Source organism: Clinocottus analis, unplaced genomic scaffold, assembly GCF_023055335.1.
Source record: "Clinocottus analis isolate CAN_PGR_092001 unplaced genomic scaffold, fCliAna1.0.p SCAF_27, whole genome shotgun sequence".
NCBI classification, from domain to species: Eukaryota; Metazoa; Chordata; class Actinopteri; order Perciformes; family Cottidae; genus Clinocottus; species Clinocottus analis.
In genome coordinates this window covers 4,273,857-4,299,472 of record NW_027176009.1, presented here as the reverse complement: position 1 = coordinate 4,299,472, position 25,616 = coordinate 4,273,857, and the positions used below count along the sequence as shown (strand labels likewise).

General features: G+C 43.4%; 3 protein-coding genes across 13 annotated transcripts; 2 read left to right on the top strand and 1 right to left on the bottom strand.

Annotated features, from left to right (window-relative positions):
• Positions 1-4,301: 4,301 nt before the first annotated feature.
• On the top strand, positions 4,302-10,662 carry LOC137795016 (peroxisome proliferator-activated receptor gamma coactivator-related protein 1-like). 2 transcript variants are annotated; one of them, XM_068592223.1, is made up of 11 exons: positions 4,302-4,403; positions 5,552-5,650; positions 5,801-5,956; positions 6,271-7,987; positions 8,103-8,156; positions 8,246-9,104; positions 9,188-9,394; positions 9,551-9,611; positions 9,688-9,809; positions 9,917-10,068; positions 10,307-10,662. In XM_068592223.1, exons 1-11 carry the CDS (start codon positions 4,308-4,310, stop codon positions 10,405-10,407), a joined length of 3,624 nt encoding a protein of 1,207 aa, XP_068448324.1. In that variant the 5' UTR covers positions 4,302-4,307; the 3' UTR covers positions 10,408-10,662. The 2 variants fall into 2 exon arrangements, with proteins under 2 accessions (XP_068448324.1, XP_068448323.1); XM_068592222.1 differs by having other exon boundaries at positions 9,548-9,611.
• Positions 10,663-11,656: 994 nt separating this feature from the next.
• Positions 11,657-17,910, top strand: ogal (O-GlcNAcase like). Its single transcript, XM_068592347.1, has 17 exons — positions 11,657-11,983; positions 12,168-12,219; positions 12,623-12,720; positions 13,246-13,376; positions 13,693-13,864; positions 14,008-14,106; positions 14,213-14,352; positions 14,429-14,573; positions 14,998-15,096; positions 15,203-15,465; positions 15,540-15,714; positions 15,828-15,913; positions 16,179-16,271; positions 16,355-16,443; positions 16,547-16,667; positions 16,754-16,883; positions 17,353-17,910. The coding sequence occupies exons 1-17, from the start codon at positions 11,911-11,913 to the stop codon at positions 17,487-17,489; spliced, it is 2,103 nt and encodes a 700-aa protein (XP_068448448.1). The 5' UTR covers positions 11,657-11,910; the 3' UTR covers positions 17,490-17,910.
• On the bottom strand, positions 17,852-24,782 carry cant1b (calcium activated nucleotidase 1b). Of its 10 annotated transcripts, none has more exons than XM_068592349.1 (6): positions 24,660-24,782; positions 23,511-23,616; positions 20,411-21,004; positions 20,167-20,307; positions 19,656-19,859; positions 17,852-18,966 (listed from the first exon to the last, which is right to left on the bottom strand). In XM_068592349.1, the coding sequence occupies exons 2-6, from the start codon at positions 23,566-23,568 to the stop codon at positions 18,596-18,598; spliced, it is 1,368 nt and encodes a 455-aa protein (XP_068448450.1). In that variant the 5' UTR covers positions 23,569-23,616; positions 24,660-24,782; the 3' UTR covers positions 17,852-18,595. The 10 variants fall into 10 exon arrangements, with proteins under 10 accessions (XP_068448450.1, XP_068448455.1, XP_068448449.1 ...); XM_068592354.1 differs by having other exon boundaries at positions 23,533-23,616; positions 24,660-24,690; XM_068592348.1 differs by lacking the exon at positions 24,660-24,782 and adding an exon at positions 24,041-24,632.
• Between the last annotated feature and the right edge of the window lie 834 nt (positions 24,783-25,616).

Sequence of the window (25,616 nt, the reverse complement as noted above, 5' to 3'; positions counted from 1 at the left end):
GGTTAATTAGCTAGAGAAATCTTGTGCGCATCCAGCCTGAGGGCAAAGCAGAGAATGAAAGAGGCTGTTCTGAGACAGCCAGCTCTCTGTAAAATCTTATGTAAGGTAGAATGTGCATCCTGTTTCCCTCAGCTACATTATTGATGCAGGCTTCTGTTACCACGCGGAGTGCGTTTGTGTGGGTACGTGCCCGTGAACGTGTGCACCTGGGAGTCTCTACCTCTTGCCGAATGGTCTCTCACCTTTGTAGAAAGGGTGGTCTCCTCCAGCTGATGTTGATTTTTTTCTTCTCCTCCTTTCCTCCTCTGTTGCATGCTCTCTTGATCTTTTTGCCTCCTTTCTTTTCCCCCATGTGTATTAATGCTAGTCCCCTTCCTCCTCCTCTTCCCTCTCTCAGGCCTTCATTTCTCACTAACAGATGTTCTCGGCACCATGTGGGAGGACATTCCTCTCCCCTGCTCTGAAAGCTTGAAAAAAAAAAAAAAAAGACTTACATCAAGTCAGGAAGAAAATCAAAGAGTATGATGGCAACACAACTCCCTCACGCCTGTGTGTCCTGCTCCACCCTTCAGAGAAGGTGTCAAGTTAAAGATCAGAGTGCTTTTGCCTTTTTATAACGCAGCGTTACATGATACCTGAAGGGTCATAGAAGTGCATGCATACACTCACGCAAAACATTGCATGACCGAGCAGCAAAGACGTCTGCAAGTCATATAGAAAAATGCCCCCCCCCCCTCCCTCCCATACACACACACACACACACGCACAGCAGCAGGTGTGAGGGAGGCCGAGAAGGGAACACATATACCTGACTCCTTAGACCTCATGGGTTCTTTAAAAATTCAAACATGTCAAAAGAGCACCGTGGGAGTCCTCCTGCAGGTCAAGAGTGAAAAAGGGATGAGAGGCAGAGCAGAGAGGGAGGAGTGAGAGAAAGAGAGAGAGAGAGGGGAGTGAAAGACACGAAAGAACAAAGTCTGGGACTCTGGAGGGTGAAAGGGAATTAGGAAAAATGTCTGTTTATGAGTGGGTGAGTGCATTTCACATTTCCAACTAAAAACAGTGGCCCAAGTAGAAACTAAATTGCCTGTGAAAGGAGAGTAGGTTAAATATATGTATGTGTGGGGCCATGTACCGACATGGTGGCTGGATGCTGCAGTAAGGTGACCCACTTACACACAACTCCCCTCTCCTGAACACACACACACTTACAAATGCCTCTGCGTGCTCCTGAACACACTCGCACCTCACCCGCTGGAGACAGGAGGATGCTTTGGCCCCATTTCAGACCGTAATGTGCTTCAAGAGTTGTGGGAGATGAGGCTGGAGGTGGCGTGCACGCGTGCGTGTGTGGTGGGGGGTGAAGAGATGTAGCAAGAGTACAGAAGAAGATGTGGGCTTAAGGGATAAAGCAAAGGAAACCAAGAGACAGGAAAACAGAGGTCACTGAACAGATGTTAGTAAGACGTATAGTACACACCAGGTGGCCCTGAGCATCAAAATAGATGAGCTGGGAATATGCTGTACCTTGTTAAAGTGTGTATCTGGGAACATATTTTCCTCCCAACTAATCTACTACAGCCAATGACTCTGTGTACCGCCATGACATTCAGCAGAAAGGTCAACTCCTCGCCGGTATGCACAAGATAACGGGCCAGACACATCCTGAGTCCTCCACAGACAAACAGTGAGATGAGACAAGATAACGCCACACAAATCAAGAGGCGATGAACCTGAATTCATTATGCATCCATTTCATACAGATATGAATTTCTGATAGGCATTGCCACCGCCACTGCAGATAGGTGGTTCGCTTGGAGAAATCAGCTCACTGGGAATTAACTCATTCACAACTTTAGAGGGCTAAAAGAAAAGCAGAAAGTGTGAGCGGAAGTTAAGGGAGATGTTTAATGTCACCATCTAGTGGACAAACTAAATCACGACAGATTTATTGACTTTCTTCACCGGACAGAATGAAATTCCAAATTTTCAGGAAGTTTCGGTACAGAGAGGGATTCCCTATCAATCTCACAATGGAGTTCTGCACTGGCCAAAAACTGAGTAGAAAATACATTTTTGTTTTATTTCCTTTATCACTGACAGTTAGCTCGCAAGGCTCATGCAACCCACTGGCTCCTTCAAGCTCCCCCTCCTCCCATTGGGCATTGCTGATCTTGCTGTAACAACACTAGACATAATGACCCAACCAGAGCCTGAAGCTTCGTGCAACCAAAAGGCCCCATCGGGTGGCAGAACACTCGCATTTATTTTAACAGTAGTTTTCTGACTTCATGGAAATGCACTAAATGACTGAGTCCGCCTTTAAAGAACAATGTGGAGCTTCTAAGTGTTGGATGAGAAGATTCATACTACTCTCCTGTCTTTCCAATCAATGTGAAGCTCGAGCAGTCAGTTAACTCGGTTTAGAATAAAGACTAGAAACAGGTGCAAATGGCTACCTGTACCTGACGTGTTAATTATTGAGTTTTAATTGTTGGTAGCACATTTTGGACAGAGCCAGGCTCGCTGGGACTAGAGGCATTATCCGTTTCAGATTTGATTGTGTTTATATTTCATTCCACGCAACCAGAAGCTTGAACTGCTACTGCTCCACCTCAGGTTAAGGTGTTGCTGGAGATGTGCTGTGAGGTGACAAACTTAATGACGGTTGGTTGAGCTGGACTGGTTTGACCGGAACCATTAAAAAATAAACAATGCAAATGATTAACTGTGTAGTGAAATAAGTTCATCACCACTGCACATTTGGTATACAGTGGAGCGTAACGACAACAGTAGGAGTTCAAGGAAAACACTCAGCTGCTGTAATGAATATGTAAATTATATCAACCATCCAAAGACCATCATACAATTAGTCAGTGAATGAGAGTTGCTGCTGCTGAGGATCTTCGTCAATACAAAACCCAGGTAAAAAAATACTGCTTTGCAATGCTGGAATACTGTATTATGTCAGGTAGCCCAGTTCGGAGCAGTGCAGGATAAAGTGGAAACAATATATATATATATATATATATATATATATATATATATATATATATATATATATATATATAGTATTTATTATGAAATTGCACTGGTTCTGATTCATGCGACTACAAAGTCATGCAGGGCAAGACATTAATTCATGAGATCACAAGCGCTAAACACATTAAATTGTATTCAATCATAATGATCTAGTGTGCAGCACAAATTATTTCAGAGGCATGGACACAATTTTCAATTAATTCAAAGACTTAAAGCTGGACCGCTGCGGGTAACATTTCCAGTGAAACAGGGTAGTAACACTGTTGTTAGTTTCTGAGAGTGAACCCCCGTCAAGGTGGAGGGCGTGTACACAAGTCAGTCAGGAAAGTCAACACATATTGCCATGTCTAAACATGCAGATAATCTATATTTGTTCTGGTGAGGAAAGAGACAGGAAGCAGATACACTCTTTGCTTTGCGATACAACATCCCACTCCAAGGACTGATTCCAGTATTGCCACATTATATTATGTCTAATATTGTACTCATTTGAATGCATTTCCACAATATTCTCAGCAATGATAACAAAGAAAACAAATGAAACACTTCACACAGAGTTCTTTCATATTTCAAGATAACTCCCAGTTATACTTAGTGCTCTCTCTGATTGAAACTAATCTTTCCTTTCAGACCTTAAAATGGTTTGCAGTCATTAGTTCATGGTTGTTTATTATTTAACACTGCATCTACTCTATCAGTACAGTCAACTATTAAAATGATTGGTACATTGCAGGTATATAAACCCTGTGCTATTTAATTGGGTTATTGCTGTATTGTCATTTGGACACAAGGTGTCACTTTTGAGCAGTACATAAAAATCTACCTAAAATGTGACAATCCTGTATCAAAAGTCCTGCGAGCAGTAATGCCGATTTATTTACTTGACTTAATTTACACTCGACACGTGATATTGAAGCAGCTCAACGACACCAATGAAATGCATCAATTCAACTGTCACAGAGATATGACCACGTGTTTCCTTTATTAGACTATTATCAAAATTAACAAAAAATCAACACCAGAACAGCGTTGATCACCTGAGTCTTTGCAACAAACTACAATATGTAGTAAATGTTCAAGAAAAATGAATGAACCCCAAGAACCATATGACCAACGTGCAGCTGACCTTGGATCGGATCTCCTCACTCTCCCTAATGAAACTGGTGGTGTCAATCTGATCCTAGGTCGGTGATTTTCGCGCGCTTCGAGTTGTGACCACGTGTCTCTCTCTCTCTCTCTCCCTCTCTCCGGCCTGCCAGCGGACCATGTGGAGCAGCAAGATGGCGGCGCGGTGGAGGGGAAAAGACGGGGATTTAAATGCCGGCAACAGCGACTTTCTGACCAGCAAAGCACCCAATGAGGTACCTGTTTGCTACTATTAGCTAACGGTCATGAAAATAGCTTCACGCGAGCCGTCCTCCATATTTTAATAACGGAGGCTTTCGCCGGCGCGCGAGGCCACATGCGTGCATCGCGACACGTGGCTGAAACGGGCTCGTCGTAGTACTACCGAGGTAGTGACCAGGGAGTTGTCTGAGCCGGTCGACTAATTCCCCATTTTGGCTCACGTCACCGCGGGGACATGTGGATGACTCGTTAGTGGACGGAGTTACCGCTTTGTGCATGTTTGACACAAACTCCTCCGTCAGTGATTTACACGTGAAAGCTGACGGAGGGACCGGTTTACTTCCTCTGTAGTACAATATGTTCAGACAAGTCTGCATCCTCAGCACTGTCAGGCTCTTTGCACTGTCCTCTTTCCTTACCGCCTTTGTTTTGCAGTCGCATGTATATTTGGGATGTTTCCAGGCCGGCACAGATGTGAACTGCCTCGCTGTCACATACGAGGCTTTAAGCCTTTGCCTTGTGACTGTATCGCTGCAGGCCCTGCGACCAGTGGTTCCTCCTAGAGATGGTGTGAGGTTGTGACCCGCCGCTAGGGCCCCATGTACATCAAATCTGTATGCTACATACTAGCACACTAGGTAGAAAAAGTATTGCTCTTTGACCGCGTCCATGTCTATGAATTAATATATAAGCACGATAACACATGCACAGATATTTCTGCTGTTTTCAGTTTTCTAGACATGTACATCTGTAATCTTGGACTTTTAAGTAGTTGCGATCTGCTGCTTTCACAATTTAATATTTTATTAACTAAATTATTCAATTGAGAAAGTTGCAGCCTAATTATTCTTGAATGTCATTTTAATTTATATAGAGAAGTCTTTTCAATGCATTTATTTAACTTATTACTTAATAAATAAAGAGCATTTAGCATCAGCTCTGCCTCATGTTTTTTTTCGCTGCTGTATTTGAAGAATTGTCTGAATTGGTAGCTCTTCCTGTTTATGCTGAGAACGTTCATTTTGTGCTCAGTGCGTCCTGTTACTCAGTTTCTGGTCGCACCCAGAAGTAGAAGTGTTTTGTAAGATTGCAGGAGGAAGGAATAGACCAGATCAGTGTGCATTCAAATTTACAATATAATTGTGTGTTTTTCTCTCTGCAGTTGGCCCTGAGTAGAGCGGGAGGCGTAGAGATGGACACCCAGTCCTGCATCGATCACTCAATTCTGGCCATTTTTGAGGACTCCACTATCTCATCAGAGGTCAGTGTTAAAGCACATCTTCACAGTGCATCAGTAGTTCAAAAGATGTCCGCTTTACTTTTGTCATTGACAGTTTTGACTTGAGGGCACGACGTTGACAGTAGAATATTGGATCTGCATGTAAACCTGGATCCTTGCGTTCCTTTTCAGTATAAGAGCGGAGGGGAGGATGAGAGTGAAACTCTGCTGTCGGCTCTGACCGAGATGCTGGACAGTGTGGAGGATGAGGACGAGACTCTGTCTCCCTTCGACACCCTGCCAGACACCAAGCTCCTCAGCCACCCAGAGCTCAGGGACACTTCAATGGTGGGTTCAAGCACAGGATCAAGAAATACAAGCCTAAAATAACTTATTTGGGAAAGATCTCTCAATTAAGCTCAATTGTATTGCTTCATTGTCATGCTGTTCAAGTTCCCATCAACTGAGCACTTTGTGATGTGATGATCACATGGATATGCCTGTTTACCCAGGACAGGAATGGAAGATAAAGTTGAGCAACATGCCTTGATGAACAACACTAAACACAATAGGGATGTCTCTGAAAAATATAGTATTCGTTTAAAAAATATGTCTCACTATTAATAAGATTTCTGCTGTTTTTCTTTCTGTCCTCTCTTTAGGAACTATTACTGGCTGACAGACTTAGACCAAGATCCAAATCACCAAATGTAACATTCACAATGAAGATTGATGGAGAGAATGAGAGCAAAACGGAGAGAAACAGTCCCCCACAGCTGTTCAAGCGACAAAGTCAAACATTGTTTCACTCCACAAATAAGAAAGCGGATGCTGAAGTCGAGGCTTTCACCTCAACTTATCTCGTCAACCTGGTGAAGCTCATGCACCCCTACTGCCTGAAGCTGCATGTGGAAGAGGAGGGGGGTGAACTAAGGGAAAATCACACATTATTCTCTCAGGAAGAGGTGTGGAAGTATGAGAGACCCAGTGAAGAGAGCGATGAAGAGATAAACGTTGTGTCTGATGACGAGGTAATGATGAAAGACCCAAAGGAAGAAGAAGAGGGAGCTAAAAAGAGAGCTAGTAACATCCTCTTGAAGAGTGTGCTGCTGAATGGAAACTCATCCGGAACTCCACCATCCAGAGAGAAGAAAAGGGTGAGCTTTGGCCCCGTTCAGATGGCTTCATTTGAATCTATAGAAATAGAATTGATCGAGAGAAATTTAACAACTGGGCACACAAGTGAAACTGCACCGAACACCACCAAAGCACTTGAAAATCCAGCTGGCTCAGCACTTGAACCTCAAACTCTGTCCTCAGAAACGATTAGCGACGAGGCGGCAGTTCTGTCTCTTAAAGGTGGAACGAAGGCCAAATCACTCAGCCTCCAACAGTACAGACAGCTGCGCCAAAGGAGGCAGCCTCAGATGGAGAAAAAGGGGAACTACACCACCATGTGGCCTTGTGTTTCTGAAGCCCCCAAGGAGCTGACCCCCATCCTCTGTTTACAAGGAAAAATATCAGCACACTGTTATCCTGATGGTAAAATATGTGTTGCTGATCAGCTCCATTTATCTCAAACTCCAGGTCACAAGACCCATTGCGTCTCTGCGCCGTCCAAGCCTCACCCCCCAGAGCCCAAACCATCCACTCATCTACGGTGCAGCAGATTGAAGCGCTTAAGGACCGAATCAAAAATCATCCCATCTGCCAGTCTGCATCCAGACGTCACAGCTAACCGAAATGTTACTGTGCATGAAAGCAAAAAAAGTCCAGTAAAGAAACAAACACTGTTCAGTAGTGATCCCCCAAATCCTGTCTTCCTCCCCTTAACAGTCAGCCAAACAACAGCACTAACCTCTGACCCCTCTTCATCAAAGATTAACAGAGACTCCAACCTTGACAGCACCAGACACTTTCCAGAAATCCCAAATGAAGCCTCAGGCACATCTCTTCAGAGACAGCCACCCTCCTCGGGGCCCAAGCCTGAGGTGTTAGTAAACCAGGGCTGCACCACCCTCTTCCAGGAAATGAAAAACAGGCTCACTGAGAAAGCTTCAGGTGTCTCCTCCAGACCTCCAGCACTGTGTCCAACCACAACACAAATACAATCTGCCTCAGAGGGCAAGAAACTGCAACCTCCCGGATGCAGTTCGAGCCCGACTAAAGAAAAAGCCATGCTGGCACCAAAGACTGCTCCGTCACCAGGTGCAGATATAGTGAGGACAACACAGTGTCCTTCCCTTCCTTCTTCAGGAGACTCTACTAAACCAGTAGAGGGGACATTGTCAGAGGTTCACCTCAGTGGCTCCCCTTCTGAGAAACCAACGCCCACTCTGCAGTTTGTCTGTAGAGTGCAGAGTGTAACAGCGGACTCAGGTAAACTGTTGAGACATGGTTGTTCATATGACAGGTGATACATTAAGTTTACTGAGAAATAAAAAAATAAGCGGCGTCTACAAAAGTTTAATGTCTGTCGGTTCTTCTGCTCTAGGGATTGAGGCACCAGATCTGACCAGCCTGCTAGAACAATTTGAGGAAACACAAGGTGAGTAATCAGATTACAAATAACACTGTATTGTCAAATGCTGATGTTCGATCCTCGGATCACCTCATATTGTTTTTTCCCCCATCCAGCGAAAGAGGGGAACGAGCCGGAACCCAAACTCGCTCCTTCACAGTCAAACCTACAAACAGATGGACTCTTAGACTTGGACAGAACTAAGCCTGTATTAATGCAGGGAGTCTCTGTGGAAACCCTTGAACCTTTGAGCACTTCTGAATCACCTGGGAATATAGAAACCCTCAGAAGGTCTCCACCTCTTCAAAAGTCTGAGCGTGCAGACATCCCAGAGCCCCTTGGTACTGACATCATCCTCAGCACTCAACAAGATCTGCCAGCCAGACGCAGAAATCCTCCATCCAAGGCCATCCAAATAATCGACCCCCGCCCTCTACCGTCCAGGAAGTCGCACACAAACTTTGCTGCTGCTCATATCTCCCCTCACATATATTTATCGGTGTCCTCCGATCACGATTACTGTGGGTCTATGGACCGCTCACTTAGCAGTGCTCCTCAGCGCAGCAAAGCCTCTAAACCAAAGGATGTGTCTCAAACCTCTGATGAAGACCAGGTGACAACCCGAGACTCGAGTGCTGCTGCTGAATGCAAAAATACAACTTCCACCGGTGAGGTCAGCGACATTTTTGGAGCGGTTGAGAACTCTGCTCTGATGCAGCGTCTCTCCGAGCAAACCAGGACCAGATCAGAGGCAAGCCCGGCCACAGACGGGGCTTCCACAGAGCCACACTGTGTTTGTGCAGCTGAAGACAAGACAGCGTTGTCCACTCTCCCCACACCTCCACCCAGCCCTCTTGCCAGAGGTAGAGAGAAAAGGAGATACCGGAGAAGATCTCCACGTTCGGACTCTAGCTCCAGCTCTTCTTCCTTGTCGTCCTCTTCCAGTTCTGCATCTCCCTCTCCAAAAAGACAAAAGTAATTATTTGCTTTGTTCAGCGTTGGTCTTTATTTGTCCTCTTTGTGCTTCACTCCTAATACTCAATGTGTCCGTCTTCCAGGCACCGCCACAAGCGTTCAGAGAGCAGTTCATGTTCGTCGTCATCCCCCTCTCGCTCCATTTCCGGCTCCCCAAGTCGACGCTACAGATGGTCTTACTCAAGATCGAGCACGTCAAGATCTAGGTCTTGGTCCCAGTCTAGGTCCACATCCAGATCCCGATCACCATCCCCGCGGGTTTGCCGTAGACAGTGGACAGATGTTTACAGGTCAGTTCTGGTTGTTTTCCATTCAGACATTTGAACGGAAAATCAAATCAAACTATGTCAATCTTTCTCACCTGTCTTTCTGGCTTTACTGAGTTTATGGGTTTAATCTCTGTTTCCGTCTCCCTCTCCTCTTCATACTCATCACACCTACAGCAGCAGAGAGTCCAGAAAGCTCAGGAGGGAGCATCAGATTAGGATTCAGAAACTTAAAGCCATAGTGAGTAAAATATCACTGACATGTGTTTGTGTTGTTTTGGTTGAGTAGTGAGTAATTATGAACTCCCCTCACACAGGACGAGCGCAGGGTGGTGTATGTCGGCCGCATCCGCAGGTCTATGACACACGACGAACTGAGGGAGCGGTTCTCTCAGTTTGGAGTCGTAGAGTGTGTGTCGCTTCACTTTAGAGATAGAGGGTAAGAGTATACCATTGAAATTGATGTTTTTTGCTTTTACAGTGTTTTTTGCAGTGTTCAGCTGTATCTGTTAGAGTTGTTAAACTCTGCCCCTTTGGTTCCCTTAGTGACCACTACGGTTTTGTCACATTCTACAACATGGATGATGCTTTTGCGGCCATCGATAATGGCGGGAAACTACGAAAGCCGGATGAGCTGCCGTTTGACATCTGCTTTGGTGGAAGAAGACAGTTCTGTAATTCCCACTACGCTGACCTAGGTGAGACCACAAAGTCACACGAGAGTGAAGAAAAACATGTTCCACTGCTTGAGTTTAACTATTTATAGCTTATATTTTTATTGCAAGATGCGCCGTCAAAACCATGACATAATATTCCTCATAGAATGGGAATTAATTTGATTAAATTAATGCAGATTTTAAAAAAAATCCCCATAAATTCCACAAATAAAATGTGTGTTTTTAACACTGAGCCTGTACAACTCTCTCTCTCCCTCAGATGCAAACAAAGATGCAGAGCCGGCTCCTGTCAAGAGCCGGTCTGAGAACCTGGACTTTGATTCGTTGCTGAAACAGGCCCAGAGAGGAATAAAGCGGTAGCAGAGCTCTTAGGTAGCGCAACAACACCATAAAATACAGCAAAGATGAAAACGGGTTGAACCTCAGAGCTTCATGCTCGTACTTATGTAGCGAACCTTTGTATGTAAGTTTTTTTTTTTAATGTTTTGTCTCTTAATCCGCATGCAGTTTCTGATGTACAGTTGATATGTACAAATATATAGCACTGTTCATTTGATAACATGTTATCAGTGGAACCCACGAAAGATTTTTGTTGCAATCCACAACACTTATAAAATTCTGAATATTTGTATATATAAAATAATAAACGCTCTTATTTGTGTTTCCTGATTGACTGACTGGTTTATTAAAAATCCAAAGAACGATTCCAGTGAGACAGCGTGAACAGAACAATTAGAGTGCATTCACTATAAATGTTATTAGTTTTAATCGTTTGACCAAATCAAACACTCTTGTGTAGCTTCCTACATTTTTGCTGTCTTGAAATTTCACAACAACCTGTGAACTTGTTCTACAGGCTCTTATCTTAACTTCAGTCTCATAAACCTTCTAGTAGTGTTCATTGTCTCCTTACACCTCAGCAAGAAGACTTAGTGACACCTGCATCTTTTCTGAGATAACATATCAAAATCTCACCATATCTCCACCCAACCCCCTACATTCCCTGACCCCAATGTACCGACAACATTACTTGTGTTTAAGTTTCCTTCCGTGGCTCCATTTTCAGATGTTCAAAGTATATTCTTGACTAAGAGCCACTCAATCTTTTAATAGTGATTTTACAAACAGGGATCTTTGGGGGATGTAAGGTTCAAGAAATGACAATGTGGTAATGATTTATATCACTCAATCTTTCTTACTCTGTGAAGGGGGAAGTTTCTCTGCTCACCTTGAATCTCAGTTGAAGTTAATGTACAAGCATGACTAGTTTAGAGTCAATAGTATGTGTCTCCATGCTTTCAAGTGTTAGTCATCTCTATAACCTGCCACTCGGCCTGATTAGTGGTGTTAAACAATGTATGTGGCTGCTTTCATCACCAACATGAACAGAGTATCTTAAACAGCCCTAAAAGGGGATAAATCATCACTACGATCAATCGGAACATCTGTCAGTTTGAATAAACGAAGCTCACTATGTACTAAAGAGCTATGCAATGCAACACTTTGTTATTTTGTCAGCTGCTTTTCGTATTCTTAAAGCGACACTGTATCTTTAAGACGTCCACTGACGTACACGCTCACAGCTGGGCACGCGCATAAAACACGCGCCTGTATTCTGAGGTGAAGAACCACAGTCAACACAAAGCTGCGGTTTATCCGCTCACACTATTTACAACTTCCGACTGTCGACCATGTTAGCGGGTTCGCGCAGGCGCGAGAGGACGGTGCAATAAAAGTCATTGAAATGAAAGCCTGGCATATAAAGCTATGACTGATAATATGGCCAGTGCTGGAGCGCCTGTCTGAGCATTAGACAAGTGGGAAGCAGAGACCGAAGAAGAGACGTCGACTCTACAGCAAATCATGTCGAAACTCGGCGGTGCCAAGAGCCAAGCGCACACCGGGACCAAGCGGTTCATCAGTGGAGTCGTGGAAGGTGAGCAGACCGAGGCCATGAGGCTGAAGTGAGCTCCAGGAGCGCAGCTCCATCGATAAGTACACATGCACATGAGGCTGCAGGCCGACAGCAAGAACTTATAACAATACCTCGTAGAAGTGCAGTCGGGACTTCTGGTATTTGCAACACATTTGGTGCATAACGTGGCATTTACTTGTTGCAGGTTTTTATGGGCGACCATGGACTATGGAGCAGAGAACGGAGCTGTTTAAAAGGTATGTCGAATAAGTGCAGGAACACAAACTGAACGTCTGGAGTTGAATGCAATTCAATAGAGCCTGTCCTAAAAAAAATAGCATTTGACTCTTTTTAGTATGTCTTCGCCTATTGGTGTTATTATTGCGTCATTAGGCCTTCATTAGCACCTCCTCAGGTGAGGGAAATCAGGATAGATGAGCTGTCAGGCAGTCACTCTCACAACTGGACAAAACAATATATAGTAAATGTGAATGCATTGTCTCCTGATGCATGGTTTCCCTTTCACAACCCTTTAAATGCACGGAATAATCCACCGCTCTCATAATCCACTGCTCTCATGATCCTTTCTCATCGCGTAACGGCTGATATAATGTGATAATATGTCAGGAGATTGTTGATTGCTGCTGTTGTGTTTCACAGAGAGCAGAAGTGGGGTTTGAACACGTACCTTTACGCCCCCAAGGATGACTACAAACACAGGATGTATTGGAGGGATCTGTACTCTACCGAGGAGGCAGGTGAGTTTCAGCCCTTCAGCCAATTATCATTAGCTAATATCATCATCTCTTACAGGGTGAGCGTGGCCTGAGAATATCAAATGACCATAAATGCACAAGACTGAACAGCAGACTCTGAGGATAATACATTTAAATTAATTGATGTGGGGTCCCCATTATTTCTGAGAGTTACTACCTGGGTATACTATTTTAAACCATAGTGCCACTTGGATGACATACATTTCTGCTCCTAATTAACCAACTAAAACGACTTAAAAACAAAACAGATGTGCTTCTTTTCCTAACTTTTCTTATCAGTTTCATACCAAAGTCCCTTTCTGAGTCGACATTATCTACAGAAACAGATTGTTTAATTGCTCAGTTTGGAGCCTCTCCTTTCGCATCTTATCAATAATGTTGCGTACTGAAGGCCGGTGGTGATTTGAAGTTTGACCCATCATGTCAAGTGCATGTCAAAACAGACAGTGGAATTTGGCTCATCAAAGATAGTTTGTTTGATTTTCTCATCTCTTATTCTTTCCCCAGCTCAACTCGTCGCCCTGATATCAGCAGCTAAACAGCACGACGTTGAGTTCATCTATGCAATCTCTCCGGGCCTGGACATTACTTTCTCCAACCCCAAAGAGGTTGCCGCCCTGAAGAGGAAACTGGATCAGGTGAGGACTTCTTCTGCACAGATGATGGGTGGAACCGGAGAGATCATTTAATCTGAGCTCTATGTAGCTTTATGGCTCCCTGAGTGAGTGGTTTGGACACCATATAACTTTATATAAAACATGCAGCAGTAAAAAAGGAGCATATAATATACTGCGAGTAGGTCAACGTGCAAACAATGGCGCAGACACAGCTGCAGGTGGTCGGTTCAATTCCTTATGGAATTACCTTATTATCCCAAAAAAAATAAATTTCCATTGTGGGAGTTAGAAAAATAAAATGATCTCCAAAGCCCAAGCTGTCCTCTCTGTCCTTCAGGTGAGGCAGTTTGGCTGCAGGTCCTTCTCTTTGCTGTTTGATGACATTGAGACCGACATGTGTCCAGCTGATAAGAAGGCCTTCAGCTCCTTCGCCCACGCCCAGGTGGCCATCACAAATGCAGTGTACCAGCACCTGGGTGACCCGGAGACCTTCCTCTTCTGTCCTACAGGTCAAATATGATTTAGTCCTTTTGAGCACAGCCTGGCGAGTTTAAGCATGTGCACACTGTGTGATACCTTTTATGTTACATATGAAGCTCTTCTTTGTCACTATTTTCCATCATTCACGTTTATTCCATCCCTGTCACTCCAGATTATTGTGCTGCATTCTGTACTCCCAACGTGTCCCAGTCCTCTTACCTGCACACGGTGGGAGAGAAGCTGCTGCCTGGAATAGACGTACTGTGGACCGGTGAGAGCCGCACCAACCCAGAACCTCACTGACCCTGCACAGAAGCAGCCAAAAGAACAGATTTATAACACGTGTTCTCTCTCTCGCTTCTATTTGTGTTGTTTAGGTCCCAAAGTGGTATCTCACAAAATCTCTGTCGAGTCCATAGACGAGGTGTCCTCCGTCCTGAGGAGGGCGCCAGTCATCTGGGACAATATCCACGCGAACGACTATGACCCCCAAAGGATTTTCCTCGGACCCTTTAAGGTCGGTTTATGATTTGAGATGTCTGTATGAGCTGAACTGCTTCCAGAACTTGGTTAACATAATCTCTTCCTGTCAGGATCGTCCCACTGACCTAATCCCCAAACTGAGAGGAGTGCTCACCAATCCAAACTGTGAGTTCTACCCAAACTTTGTGGCCATCCACACATTGGCTACATGGTGCAAAGCAACCACTGATGGAGCACAGAGGGATGTGGAAATGGGTGAGTGTCTAGTTTTTCTTTTTAAATGAAATAACACTCTCAGTGCTGCTTTTTCTCTCATCCATCAGCTCCAGGCCATACACAGAATATCCTTGCACACATTTGACTTTTTGGAACTTTTACAAAATAGCTATCTGACTATTTATAGTGATAATGGACAGGGAGACGGTCCGACCTACTGCCATTTGTTTTGCTAAACAAACAGGAGCTCACATATTCACTGAGCTCGTCTTAAAGCGCTCATTGCATTCAAACTTCTTGTCACATAATACACAGTTTGTCCAGAGGTGATCAAACCCAGACATCTGAGAATAGTAACACAATTAGATGGATAATAATGGCAAAAGCAGAAGCCTGAAATATATGATACATTTGAAGTGTGGACCCTGTGCATCGTCTCACTGTCTCTGACCTTCATCACCAGACGATGAGGAGCAGGACCCCTGCTACAGCCCCCAGAAAGCCCTGACCCTGGCCCTCACCGACTGGCTGCAGGAGTTTCTAAGCACCGATCAACCTGGAGGTAGAGAGTCACGTACCCTTAAAGTTGAACCACAAACTGTTTAATGGTACCCCCCCCCCCCACCCCTCCCAAAAAAAGTGTGTCATTGCCCTCCTCAACCTTTCAGGCCGCTGTCGTCCTCCAGCTCGTCTCAAGAAGGAGTCGTCGGATGAGGAGCCGATGCAGACAGACGGGGGGTCGGGCCCTTATGTTCCCGGACCCGGGGAGAACCCGCTCTACACAGCAGAGCCTCTGACTCTGGTCGACCTGAAGCTGCTGTCCGACCTCTTCCACCTGCCGTACGAACACGGCACGACAGCCAGGACCATGCTGCGGGAGCTGGACTGGCTTAAGAAACACAGTTGGGCCGTCGCTTCAGAGACAGACGTGGTAGGGTTCCACATTTGTTTTCAAAAGCAGATAATGTTTTGAAAATTGCTTCAACGCGTTTTTGTTTTGCTCAGACTTCAGAGTGGCGCTTCAGAGCGCAGCAGTTTGATGGCATGTGTGAAGCGGTGGTGCAGATGTTTAACCGCCTGTCAAACGCCCCGAACCGCAGCATTCTGTACGACCTCTACAACTACATCTGTGACATCAAGAGTGGGGTCGGTCTGGCTCGGGCCTACGTGAAAACACTCGGTGAGAAAAGATGCTGATCAAACCCAAACATGCAGGCGTGTAAAGAATACAGTGTGTTTAGCAGGGGCACGGAGAACCACAAACAGTTGGCCATCGTGTTGTGTCGTCCTCAGGAGGGCATTGTGGACCATCAGCCCAGCAGATGACCGACGATCCTGAACCCTGGGGCTTCCGAGGAGGCCTCTCTGGAGAGTTCCAGGTGCTGTAATCTTGCAAATACCCCACTGCGGGACGAGTAAAGGAATATCTTATTTCTTATCTTGTCTACTTAAACAGTACAGTGTCTCAGGACAGCGACTTATTTAATTATTTTACCACTTAGTTTAGACTGGGTCATTAAAAGGAATCAGGTATCTGGTGAATCTCTTCTCTTAGGTGTTGCTTTCGCATCAGTAACCTTCCAGTGTCACAGTCACAATGTCTACATGAATATATACATAATGTGTGTGTGTTTGTACTTGCAGAGAATGCTGCCTTGCCACGGAAACAGGGACATATTCAAACATCCTCCAATGACAGCGGTTTACAGCATAAGGCCGCACTGCACTGAGGACAAGGTTAGGAGGCCAGCTTTTCAGACGCTGTGATAATTAAAAAAACATATTAAGCATTGATACTCAAGTTTTGTTTTATGTACTAGCTGGAGGTGCAAAGGATTTTCAGGGAGATGCAGAGCACAGGAGAGGGCAAAGCCCCCTTGATGATGCAGTCTCCACTCATCTGTGACGGGTAAGAAGGAGTGAAGTTTCTCTTCAGAGTATTGGTGCTATTATTATTATTATTTATTATTATTATTATTATTAGTCTTAATGTTCCCTCCGGCCCACTGCAGCCTGTCAGCGGGTGAGATCTCCCCTTCCCCTCAGTGCGCTCTTATCCTGGAGGATGAGAGCGGGGTGTGTGGTTATGCCCTGGCTCTCATCGACGCTAAACCAGCCGCAACCAGGAGTCAGGTGATCAAATGCAACATCAAGTTTTGTTTTTCAGAATACAAGATGAAGATCAAATGCATTTTTTCTGTATTTTGTCATCCCTCCAGAGGGCAGTAAGTGAATCGGTGTTGAAGGACTTCCCCTCCCTGGTTACCATACAAGTGCTGCCCCGGGTCACTGATCCCGCTCCAGCCAAGCGCATGATTGGTCAGCTGTTGTCCTCCCTCAGCAGCAGTGGTAGGTCAAGGCTTTGCACAATGCCGTTGATGATTCTGAGATGTGCCTCATGGAACTGGCCCAAACTCGGGTCTAACGTTCATGTTCTCCACAAGGAGGCGCTGTTCATTCATTGTCTCAACCAATCTGCACCTGTCAACCCATATTTGTAAGGAGGGAAATTCACAGCAGCTTCACTCTATCCCTGCAGTTGTTGCCAATTTTAATACTAGTACCAGCTGAAAGCTGAAGCTCAGTCAATTGCATTTTTTTACAAGTACAATCCAGGTAGTAAGACTGTCAGCCCCCTGTCCAAAGTGACTAAAGGACGTACGATAGCGTTAAGCATCATTCAGCAGCAAATATGCTCAGGTACAGGTTTTTAGCATCCCTCATGAAGTCGTTTCAATATTGAGCAATTCCTTTTTAAAACACTATTCTTGTTTTTAGACTTTAGAGAATAAACATGATCTTTTCCTTAATTGTTAAGGTTCCAGAGGAGTTTTCTGTGAGTTGAGGCAGAACGATCGGAGGATGCTTGACTTCTACGGTAAACTGGGCTCCTTCAAACCCATTCAAGCAGCCGGGCTACCCCAAGACATCTTTGCCATGGGAACACGCTTGTGAACCACATGAATTACAGAGATCTTCCTCAGGTTTGAAATGTTTTGAGATAAAACTGGGAATAATTGCTTACTGTGCTACACGTCAAACTGAAAATGTATTGTCATTTTTGATCCGTTAATAACATTTGTATCATTCTTATGTCATCACCATTTGCTCATGCAAAGTTGCATTAGTCAGTTAAATGCTTTATGAAATCTGTACAACAAAGTACTCAAAGTACTATAAAGTGACAATGTAATACTACTGACTAAAATGAAATGTGATTATTTTTTGGATTTGTTTTAACACAGCACAATACAAACGTCAACATATTGTTTAATCTGTTAGACACATTAAAAACAAGATGTATACATAAAAAAACATTTAAACAAGAACTTTTTTTATTATTTGCATTTTGAGAAGATATAAAATAAACATTGTTTCTGTTTAAATAAAATAGCTGGTGTTTCACTTATTCTCTGGCTTGAGAAGCGAACAATATTCATTTTAATAACATAAGTGAAAAATATTTGAGGTGGACCTGCTCAGAAAAACGTATCACATGTGACTTATGATTTAGAAGTTGATATGCATTACGTTGCTAAACCAGTATTACATTAATATAAATCTAAGAACAGATCTGTCTGAGCAGATAAGGTAAAGCACAAAGTAATGGGCGAGTTTAATATTTCAAGTTATTTAAGAACATTCTTTTTATTCTTTATAACATTTAATCCTGTTTATTCCCCTGAGTTTCTGACCAGCAGACTTTGGCTGCACGATAGGAGATCCACATTTCCGTGTTTCGAACTAATCAATAGTAATTTACCCAGACTTCTTTGGAATATCAGTCTAATTATAAAAGCATTAAAAGATCTGGTGTGTGTAGTCACAGATGGGAGGCCCAAACCAGTCGCACTGAAACTGAATTGATCAATTATTTGTAATAATTATCTCTCGTGGTGATGTATATTATAACATATAATCATAAAATATATAATTTGGGGGTCATAGATTATTGCACAGTAGAACTGAGGGGGGAATGTAATACTAAGTACTGAAAACAGTGTTTCAAGTACAAAGTCCACCTCTTAATATTCTTTGAGGGCCCGTCAGCACTGTCCTCCCTAAATGAACTCCAGTCCTTCAAACTTCACATTCCCTATCTTTGTCTCGGGCATCAGCACCCGACCGTCTAGCGTAAATGCAATGATGTAGGTGGCAATGCGGCCTGCATCCTCCTCTGATTTCAGGGCCAGAATAATCTGATCGTCTGTGTCTGGAACAAATTTGAACGAGGAGAACCCGTGGGTTGGGTTGAGCGGGCCGACATGCCGCACTGCTATGTCGCTAAAATCTGCGGGGCAGGACAGGAGGAGGTTGGTGGCCCGGTGCTCGTCTGCCGTCTCTTCGTAGTGCTCGTGACTGGCACGGCGAGGGAGAAAGAACCAGCGCTGGAGACGCTCACTCCACGCTGCTGATTCATGGATAAGGTAGCCTGTAAAACAAGGAAAATTGTAGAAGGTAGAGTTAACACCTAATAAGCGTGGGAGGAATTATGGTTGTGCTCCACTTTTTGGTTGCTATCAGTTTGTTGTATTTGGGTGACAGACTAAAGTTAGTGTCTTAACTAAAAATCCAGATAAGAATAGCCGAGTTCATACACATTGATTTTCTTCTGTTTTTTATTGTCTATCTGGGTCGGCAAAACATGCACTCGCAGCAAAAGCTTTACGACCAGCAACTTTGTGGTTGTCAAGAGGGAAAACCTCTCAGGCTTTATGGAAGCTGCCATACCAGCTTACTAGTGGAGGTTGGTGAAGCTGTAAGCAGCCAGAGAGGAAGACCTGCACACATTACTCGGTACTAATGACACTTTAAAAATTAAAAATCATACAAAGACGCTACAATAGAACATCAATGAGACATAAAGCCCTAAATCACAGTGGGTGGCTTTATTAAAAAAGTGCATATACAACATTATCTTCCAATGAAACTAAATGTTTTTTAAATAGTAACAGCTATTTACATCAGATTTTATTCATTTATTTTTGGATTAGGGAACCCTTGACATATGAAATTCAAACAATACCCATGGTTCCACTTATAATATGCGATACCAATGCACTAATGATTGTATAAATGGACAGGATTAAATAGAAGAAGCCAAAAAGAAAAAGTTAGAACCTGGAGGTTGGATCCCTGTTGCGCTGCGCAGGGCATTGTAGTGCGGCACCCATTTCTCATGCTGCACATCACCGTGGTATCCAACAATTTTCACCCACTCTGGGTGGTTATTGACGACTTCTCCAGATGTCGTGGTCCACTCTTTGCCCAGGCCGCCAACATACAGGTGCTCATCTTTCACTGCCAGCCACTCGGCCTTGAATCCTGCACACAAAACCAGGACTGATTTGTGAAACGTTTTTTGAAACCTCTTAAAATGACCGCCGGCCTTTTCAAAGTTATTTTCTGCTGATGTTCCAAATATATATTGCACGGCACACATTGAAATTGTAAACACATCTGGTCCGGATTTTATTCGGACCACATGTTTTTGGTTTTGTTCTCGACTGAGTGCAAAACAGTTGTATCGTTGAAAGCAATCAATGTTCCAAAAAACTTAGTTTGAGAACTTTTCTTCAAAGGATCTCCATGTACTCAGTGGTTAGAGGAAAGACGTCTTTTGGAGACTGACCTTTGGAGACTGAGCCGTCACCGTCGGGGAGTATAACCCAGGGGACCGCCTGGTTGCCTTCGATCCTGTACACCACACCCGTACGGTCGTCCACGCTGTACAGGTGACCATTGAACGCCACCAGCTCGGACAACTCCATACCTGCAGCCCAGTAAGTCAAACAAACATTGAGGTAACCAACTTATTGATGTGAGAACACAGAGTGAGAGAGAAAGAGAGAGAGTGTGTGTCCGTATGCCTTCACCTCGTCCTTTCTCAGCCAGATGACTCTCCAGTGTGACCGGATCAGCATCCCACCCCACCTCCAGTCTGTCAGCGCTGTCTGAAACAGTCAGGTAACCTCTTTTCATGTAGCTGAACCACGTCTGATCCTTTGAGCTACGCGACGCTGTGTCCAGATCCGCAATTACACCTATACGGTAGCGGATGCCGTGTTTAGTCTTCTCTGGCGGACTTAACGGGTATGTGTCATTGTAAGGTTTTTCCCTCTGGTGGTGCGAGAGGCTTCTTGCAATTGGCCTGTTGGTGTCTTTGAAGAGGTCATCCTCACCATCACTGTGCATTTGCAAAGTATGAATCTTACTGCGGTAGTAAGCTCTGGTGGCAGGGTCTCCGTCTCCTACTGTACGGTGCAGGTATAACATGAGCACTAAAGCCAACAGTGTCGCCACAGTGATTGCCCGCCATTTAGGGTGGAAGCGTGAGTCTGAGGCAGTAGCTTGCGTCATGGACGCCAAGGCCAGGGGGAGGCCTCGGACGGCAACACCAAAGGAGGTCATGGAAGTATCTTCTTCATCCTTAATGTCAGGCTTGGACTTGTGGTGATGACCACTATTGCCTAGGATTGAGCACAGAGGCACATTAGAGACATGTTGATGAGGTATAAAAGGTCACAAAAACTGACAGAGGAAAGTGCAGTTGCAAACAATGTCATATATATATATATATATATATATATATATATATATATATATATATATATATATATATATATATATATATATATATATATATATATATATATAGCATGTGAAAATGTCTTGTTAATGTTCATTACATGGCAGTGTATCGAGTGACCTGACATTGTTTTCAGCTAACAAGAATCAAATCACTATTTCTTTATTGTTAATTTACCATCTCTATAGAGTTAAAAAAATAAATAAAATAAAAAACACTGAAACCCATAGCTGGGGAAGATGAAAGAATGAACATGAGAGAGGAGGAAACATGTTGGGAAAATAGACTGTTGTTCCTCTTGTTCTTTGTTCACAATAGAGCTTTGTTGTCCCATTCATGCAGAACCTCCAATATGCATACCGAGTAGGTAGCTGGCACGTCCTACTTTCTCAAGACTACAAGCATGTAAAAAACCTCGCTCTGTTATGACGTGAAAATCAAATTATTTCTTCCTTCTGTTAGCCAAATATATGTAAATTGTAACTGCATTCACTAGTTGGCCACCTTTCACAAAATGCAGACCAGCTCCAATAACCTCATTAAAATGAATACACTTATAACTTTTGTAAACACTAACATACAGGGGAGGCACGATTTCGCTCATTTAGTGTGCGACTGTTTAGGCCCTCATCTACAAACCACATTGATCAAGAGTAGAGATGCGTATCAAGCACGTTCTACGGGAAGAGCTGTTCCTCTGTGGATTTCGTGAAATGTGAAAGGTTCCTCAGGGAATTATTCAAAATTATTTGCAGGTATAAAATCTACCTCTTCATGTAATTCTAAAATTCCGTAATAGCACGTTTAACACCTAATGCCAGTTGTAGTCTGCTGTTGGTAGACTTGGACACAAATGTCCTAAACAACTCATCTGAAGCTAGAAGCCAGGAAATCAAGTGATTACAGCAAACTTTTGAATCTAAAACCCTGCTGACAATGTGCAGGAGCCCAAAAGATCCACAGACTTTACTCCTATAGATGTACTAAAAAGTGAACTTAAGATCAACATGAGTCAGTTATAATAAGCCATATCTTCTTTTATTTGAGTCACAAATGGGCTCCTTATATGTTTTAAGTTTCACAAACCGATATAGAGCTGGTAAGACATGCCGACAGAGATCCTGCCCACTGAAAAACAGCAGCTTCAAAATGAATGGGATCTTGAGCCGTGTAAGAAAGCATTGTATATTACACAATGGCGGTAGTGCTGAAGCAATATCTAGGTGGGACTGATGATGCAGAGCACAAGTGTAATTATACAGATAAATCATCCCCATTTAACAACCCCAAATAATACAACAGCGCCAACTAAATGTCTCTGAAAAATAAAGGTGGAACCAGTTAGTTGAAATATTTACCAAGAGCTTAATTAGTATTACTGAAGTGAACTATATAATGTAACAGCCCATACAGCTGGTAACCATTACACTCTTCCCTCTGACTGTTCAGCAGTTCTCTAAACAAGTTCACACTCCTTGACTAACATGCTCTATAGCATACACATGTCAAATTGCCAAACTCTTGGCCAACAAATAATGCCCATATTGTCACTATTGTATGCATGGCCCCTATTTCCCATCCCTCTTCAACACAGACCCAAACACTGCCTCGCTGTACACTGTAAGAATTCAATTATTCACCCTTGCTTCGCCTCTTCTGCCCTGGACACGCTGTAACCGTCATGCTGTTCTCCGTTGCACGCATCTGATAAAAAGCTGCACGTCCCTCCAGCCCTAATGAATAACTGATCTCTATCTCACCAAGTCTCCTCCTTTTCCCCATCTCAAGTTTCCTATCCCTTTTTTGTCAACTCAAGAAAGAAAAGGGCAGGCTTTACTAAAATGCTTACAATTAAATAAATCCAGAAGAACAAGTTGAAAACCAAACATGTAGCATTTCCGGGTAGGAGTTCATATTGGATTAAGAAAGAGTAAGGCCCTGTCAGTATTTACTAATTAAAATATATATATATAGCAAAGGACTTGATTGTGTGGTTGGATGTAAGTACAATATCTACATTTAAATCCACTGAATGAATTTAATACATCCACATTTCTTTATATGGTTTCATGCCAACTGTCCACTGGGTCATTTAAGGTCACAAAATGGGCAGCACCCTCTTTCAGATGCGTGTATGAGTTTCATTGTTTAAAGGACTGATGTGCGATTGTGCTGACGTTACTTCTTAACCCTATAGCACCAGCTCTTAAAGACTGTTAATCAAAACAAATTGTATAATTTCTCAAATTTCATGAACCCAATCGATTCAGCAAACCTAACAAATATTTAATGGTTAAAGCTTCATTATTGCAAAAATGTTTGCATTCTGGCTGTTTAATTTTTGATTAATTTATTTTGAAGAAAGTAAAATCTTTATTCTCCCTTACTAGCTTGTTCTTTCAACCACACCTTGTGGTCTCCAACTGTGGGTGGAGTTGCCGGCATAAAGGCATCTCTGTTGTGCGAGGAGCTGGACCTACTTTTTCTCAATGTCTATGTAGAAAAAGAAGAAACTTTATTTGTGTCATATTACATCGTTTTTAAATACATGCATACATCAAATTTGGTCTCTGCATTTCACCCATCCATAGCAATTTAGGAGCAGTGGGCTGCTGAGAAGCACCAGGGGAGCAACTATGGGTTCAGTGTCTTGCTCAGGGACACTTTGACATGCAAACTATGACACAAACACATATGTACTGATGTAAATCCACCTAGTTGAGTAATAGGTAAACCAACCATAGTGTACACGTTGTCTCATCTGTTAAATTATTAGTCTGAGATTCAGAAACAAACTAAGTAAGCCATGTGTGACAGTAAAAATAAATAGCAACAGATGGAGACAAACAGTTGAGTTCCCACTTCAAGTCAGTTATCGCTCTCTCAACGTTGATCGAGAAGGAAAGCAAACCCTCACCTGGTCTCTGAACTCACCAACAGCAACAGGATCACGTCACGGGTTCAGAAGCGTCCCTGCTCTGATGGGTGTTGTAATGTCACGCCACCGCTAATTCATTCACCGTAAACGTGACCGCTACCTGTGCAGCCACGAAGGCAGAGCGACACACGGTTCAACGGGGTCGCATGTTAAACCGTAACACCGGGAGCACTCGTAAACTTTGACCGGTGTGACGGTTCAATAGGGTCTCCTGTTCAACCGTCACACACCAGCGAGACTTGTAAAGTTTAACCGGCTTTTACGAAAAGTGAACACAATGTTCAAACCTTTACAAACTAATTTATATTTCAGTCATGCGAAAGTAAACGAATTCAAGGTCGACGTGCGTCCAGATAAAAGACGTGTCGGTGAGTGTGTAGTGAGTCAAACGGTTTACTCAGCGTTGGAGACGCAACGGCTCAATTGAAAAGCGCTAGCCGTGAAGCTAACTCCAGCTAGCGACGTTTGCGTGCTAGCACGAACCTCTGCGACGTTGCCCCTGGTTTCACCAACACGCTCATCCACCGGACCGTCTAGGCTGCACGGAGTTAAGATGCGTCAAGTTCGTCTTTTAGTGACTTTGAACATTGGGGCTTACCTGACGCAGAAGGTCTTTAAGTCCATCCAGTTGGCCATGTTTGACGGGCTGCTCGACGAGCAGTCTCTCGGCGATTAGCTCCTCCTGCCTGGAGACGGAACCAGCTGACCTGATGTCTGTCAACTCGCCACACTGCCCAACACTAACTACTGGTATCACCACAACTCCCTGGACATATGATGCATTATACGTTTACAACAGAGGCATGCATAAGAGTAACTCGTTTTATTTGTTATAAAGGACAGAACACGAGTCCTCTGGTCATGGTCTATCTTGATTAACATTTGAAATGAGGGTTTTGAGGTGAACCATTGCAGCACAGCCTCCTGGGCCTGACCAGCCCACTGAATAAATATATATATATATATATATATATATATATATATATATATATATATATATATATAAAATACACCCTTATTGATATATAGTTGGCATGGACAACACATTTGGAACTCAATCACTTCTCTGAAACAACCTCACCACATGCCAGAACCACTAAAATGACCTAAAGGTTCGGACACCTTTATAAAGGTCAACTAACACTGAACATAACCTTCATGACTGTATTATTGCAGGGCTGTGTTGACCTTGTTTTTTGTGTCAGTTTAGGACAATTTGACTGGATACAGCTTTATTTGGGAATATGCACCATGTGAGTTCAGTATATACTATAAAGAAGGTCCTATAACTAGATTGTGACACAGGGCCACAAATAATAATGCAGGACCAGCCTCGACATAATAATGTACTTAAGTTGTGAAGAAATCCCTAATAACCTTAAATCAAATTACCATAACTATGGCTATGACAGGTGGGGGACTAATCCTAAAATAAGACAGAATATGTTTTATATATTTTTGGGAGGATTATAACATGCTGTTAGTAACTAGTTGCCTCAAAGATAGAACAATCAAATTGCAGCAAATCTTATCTACTTGCACGCATATACACAAA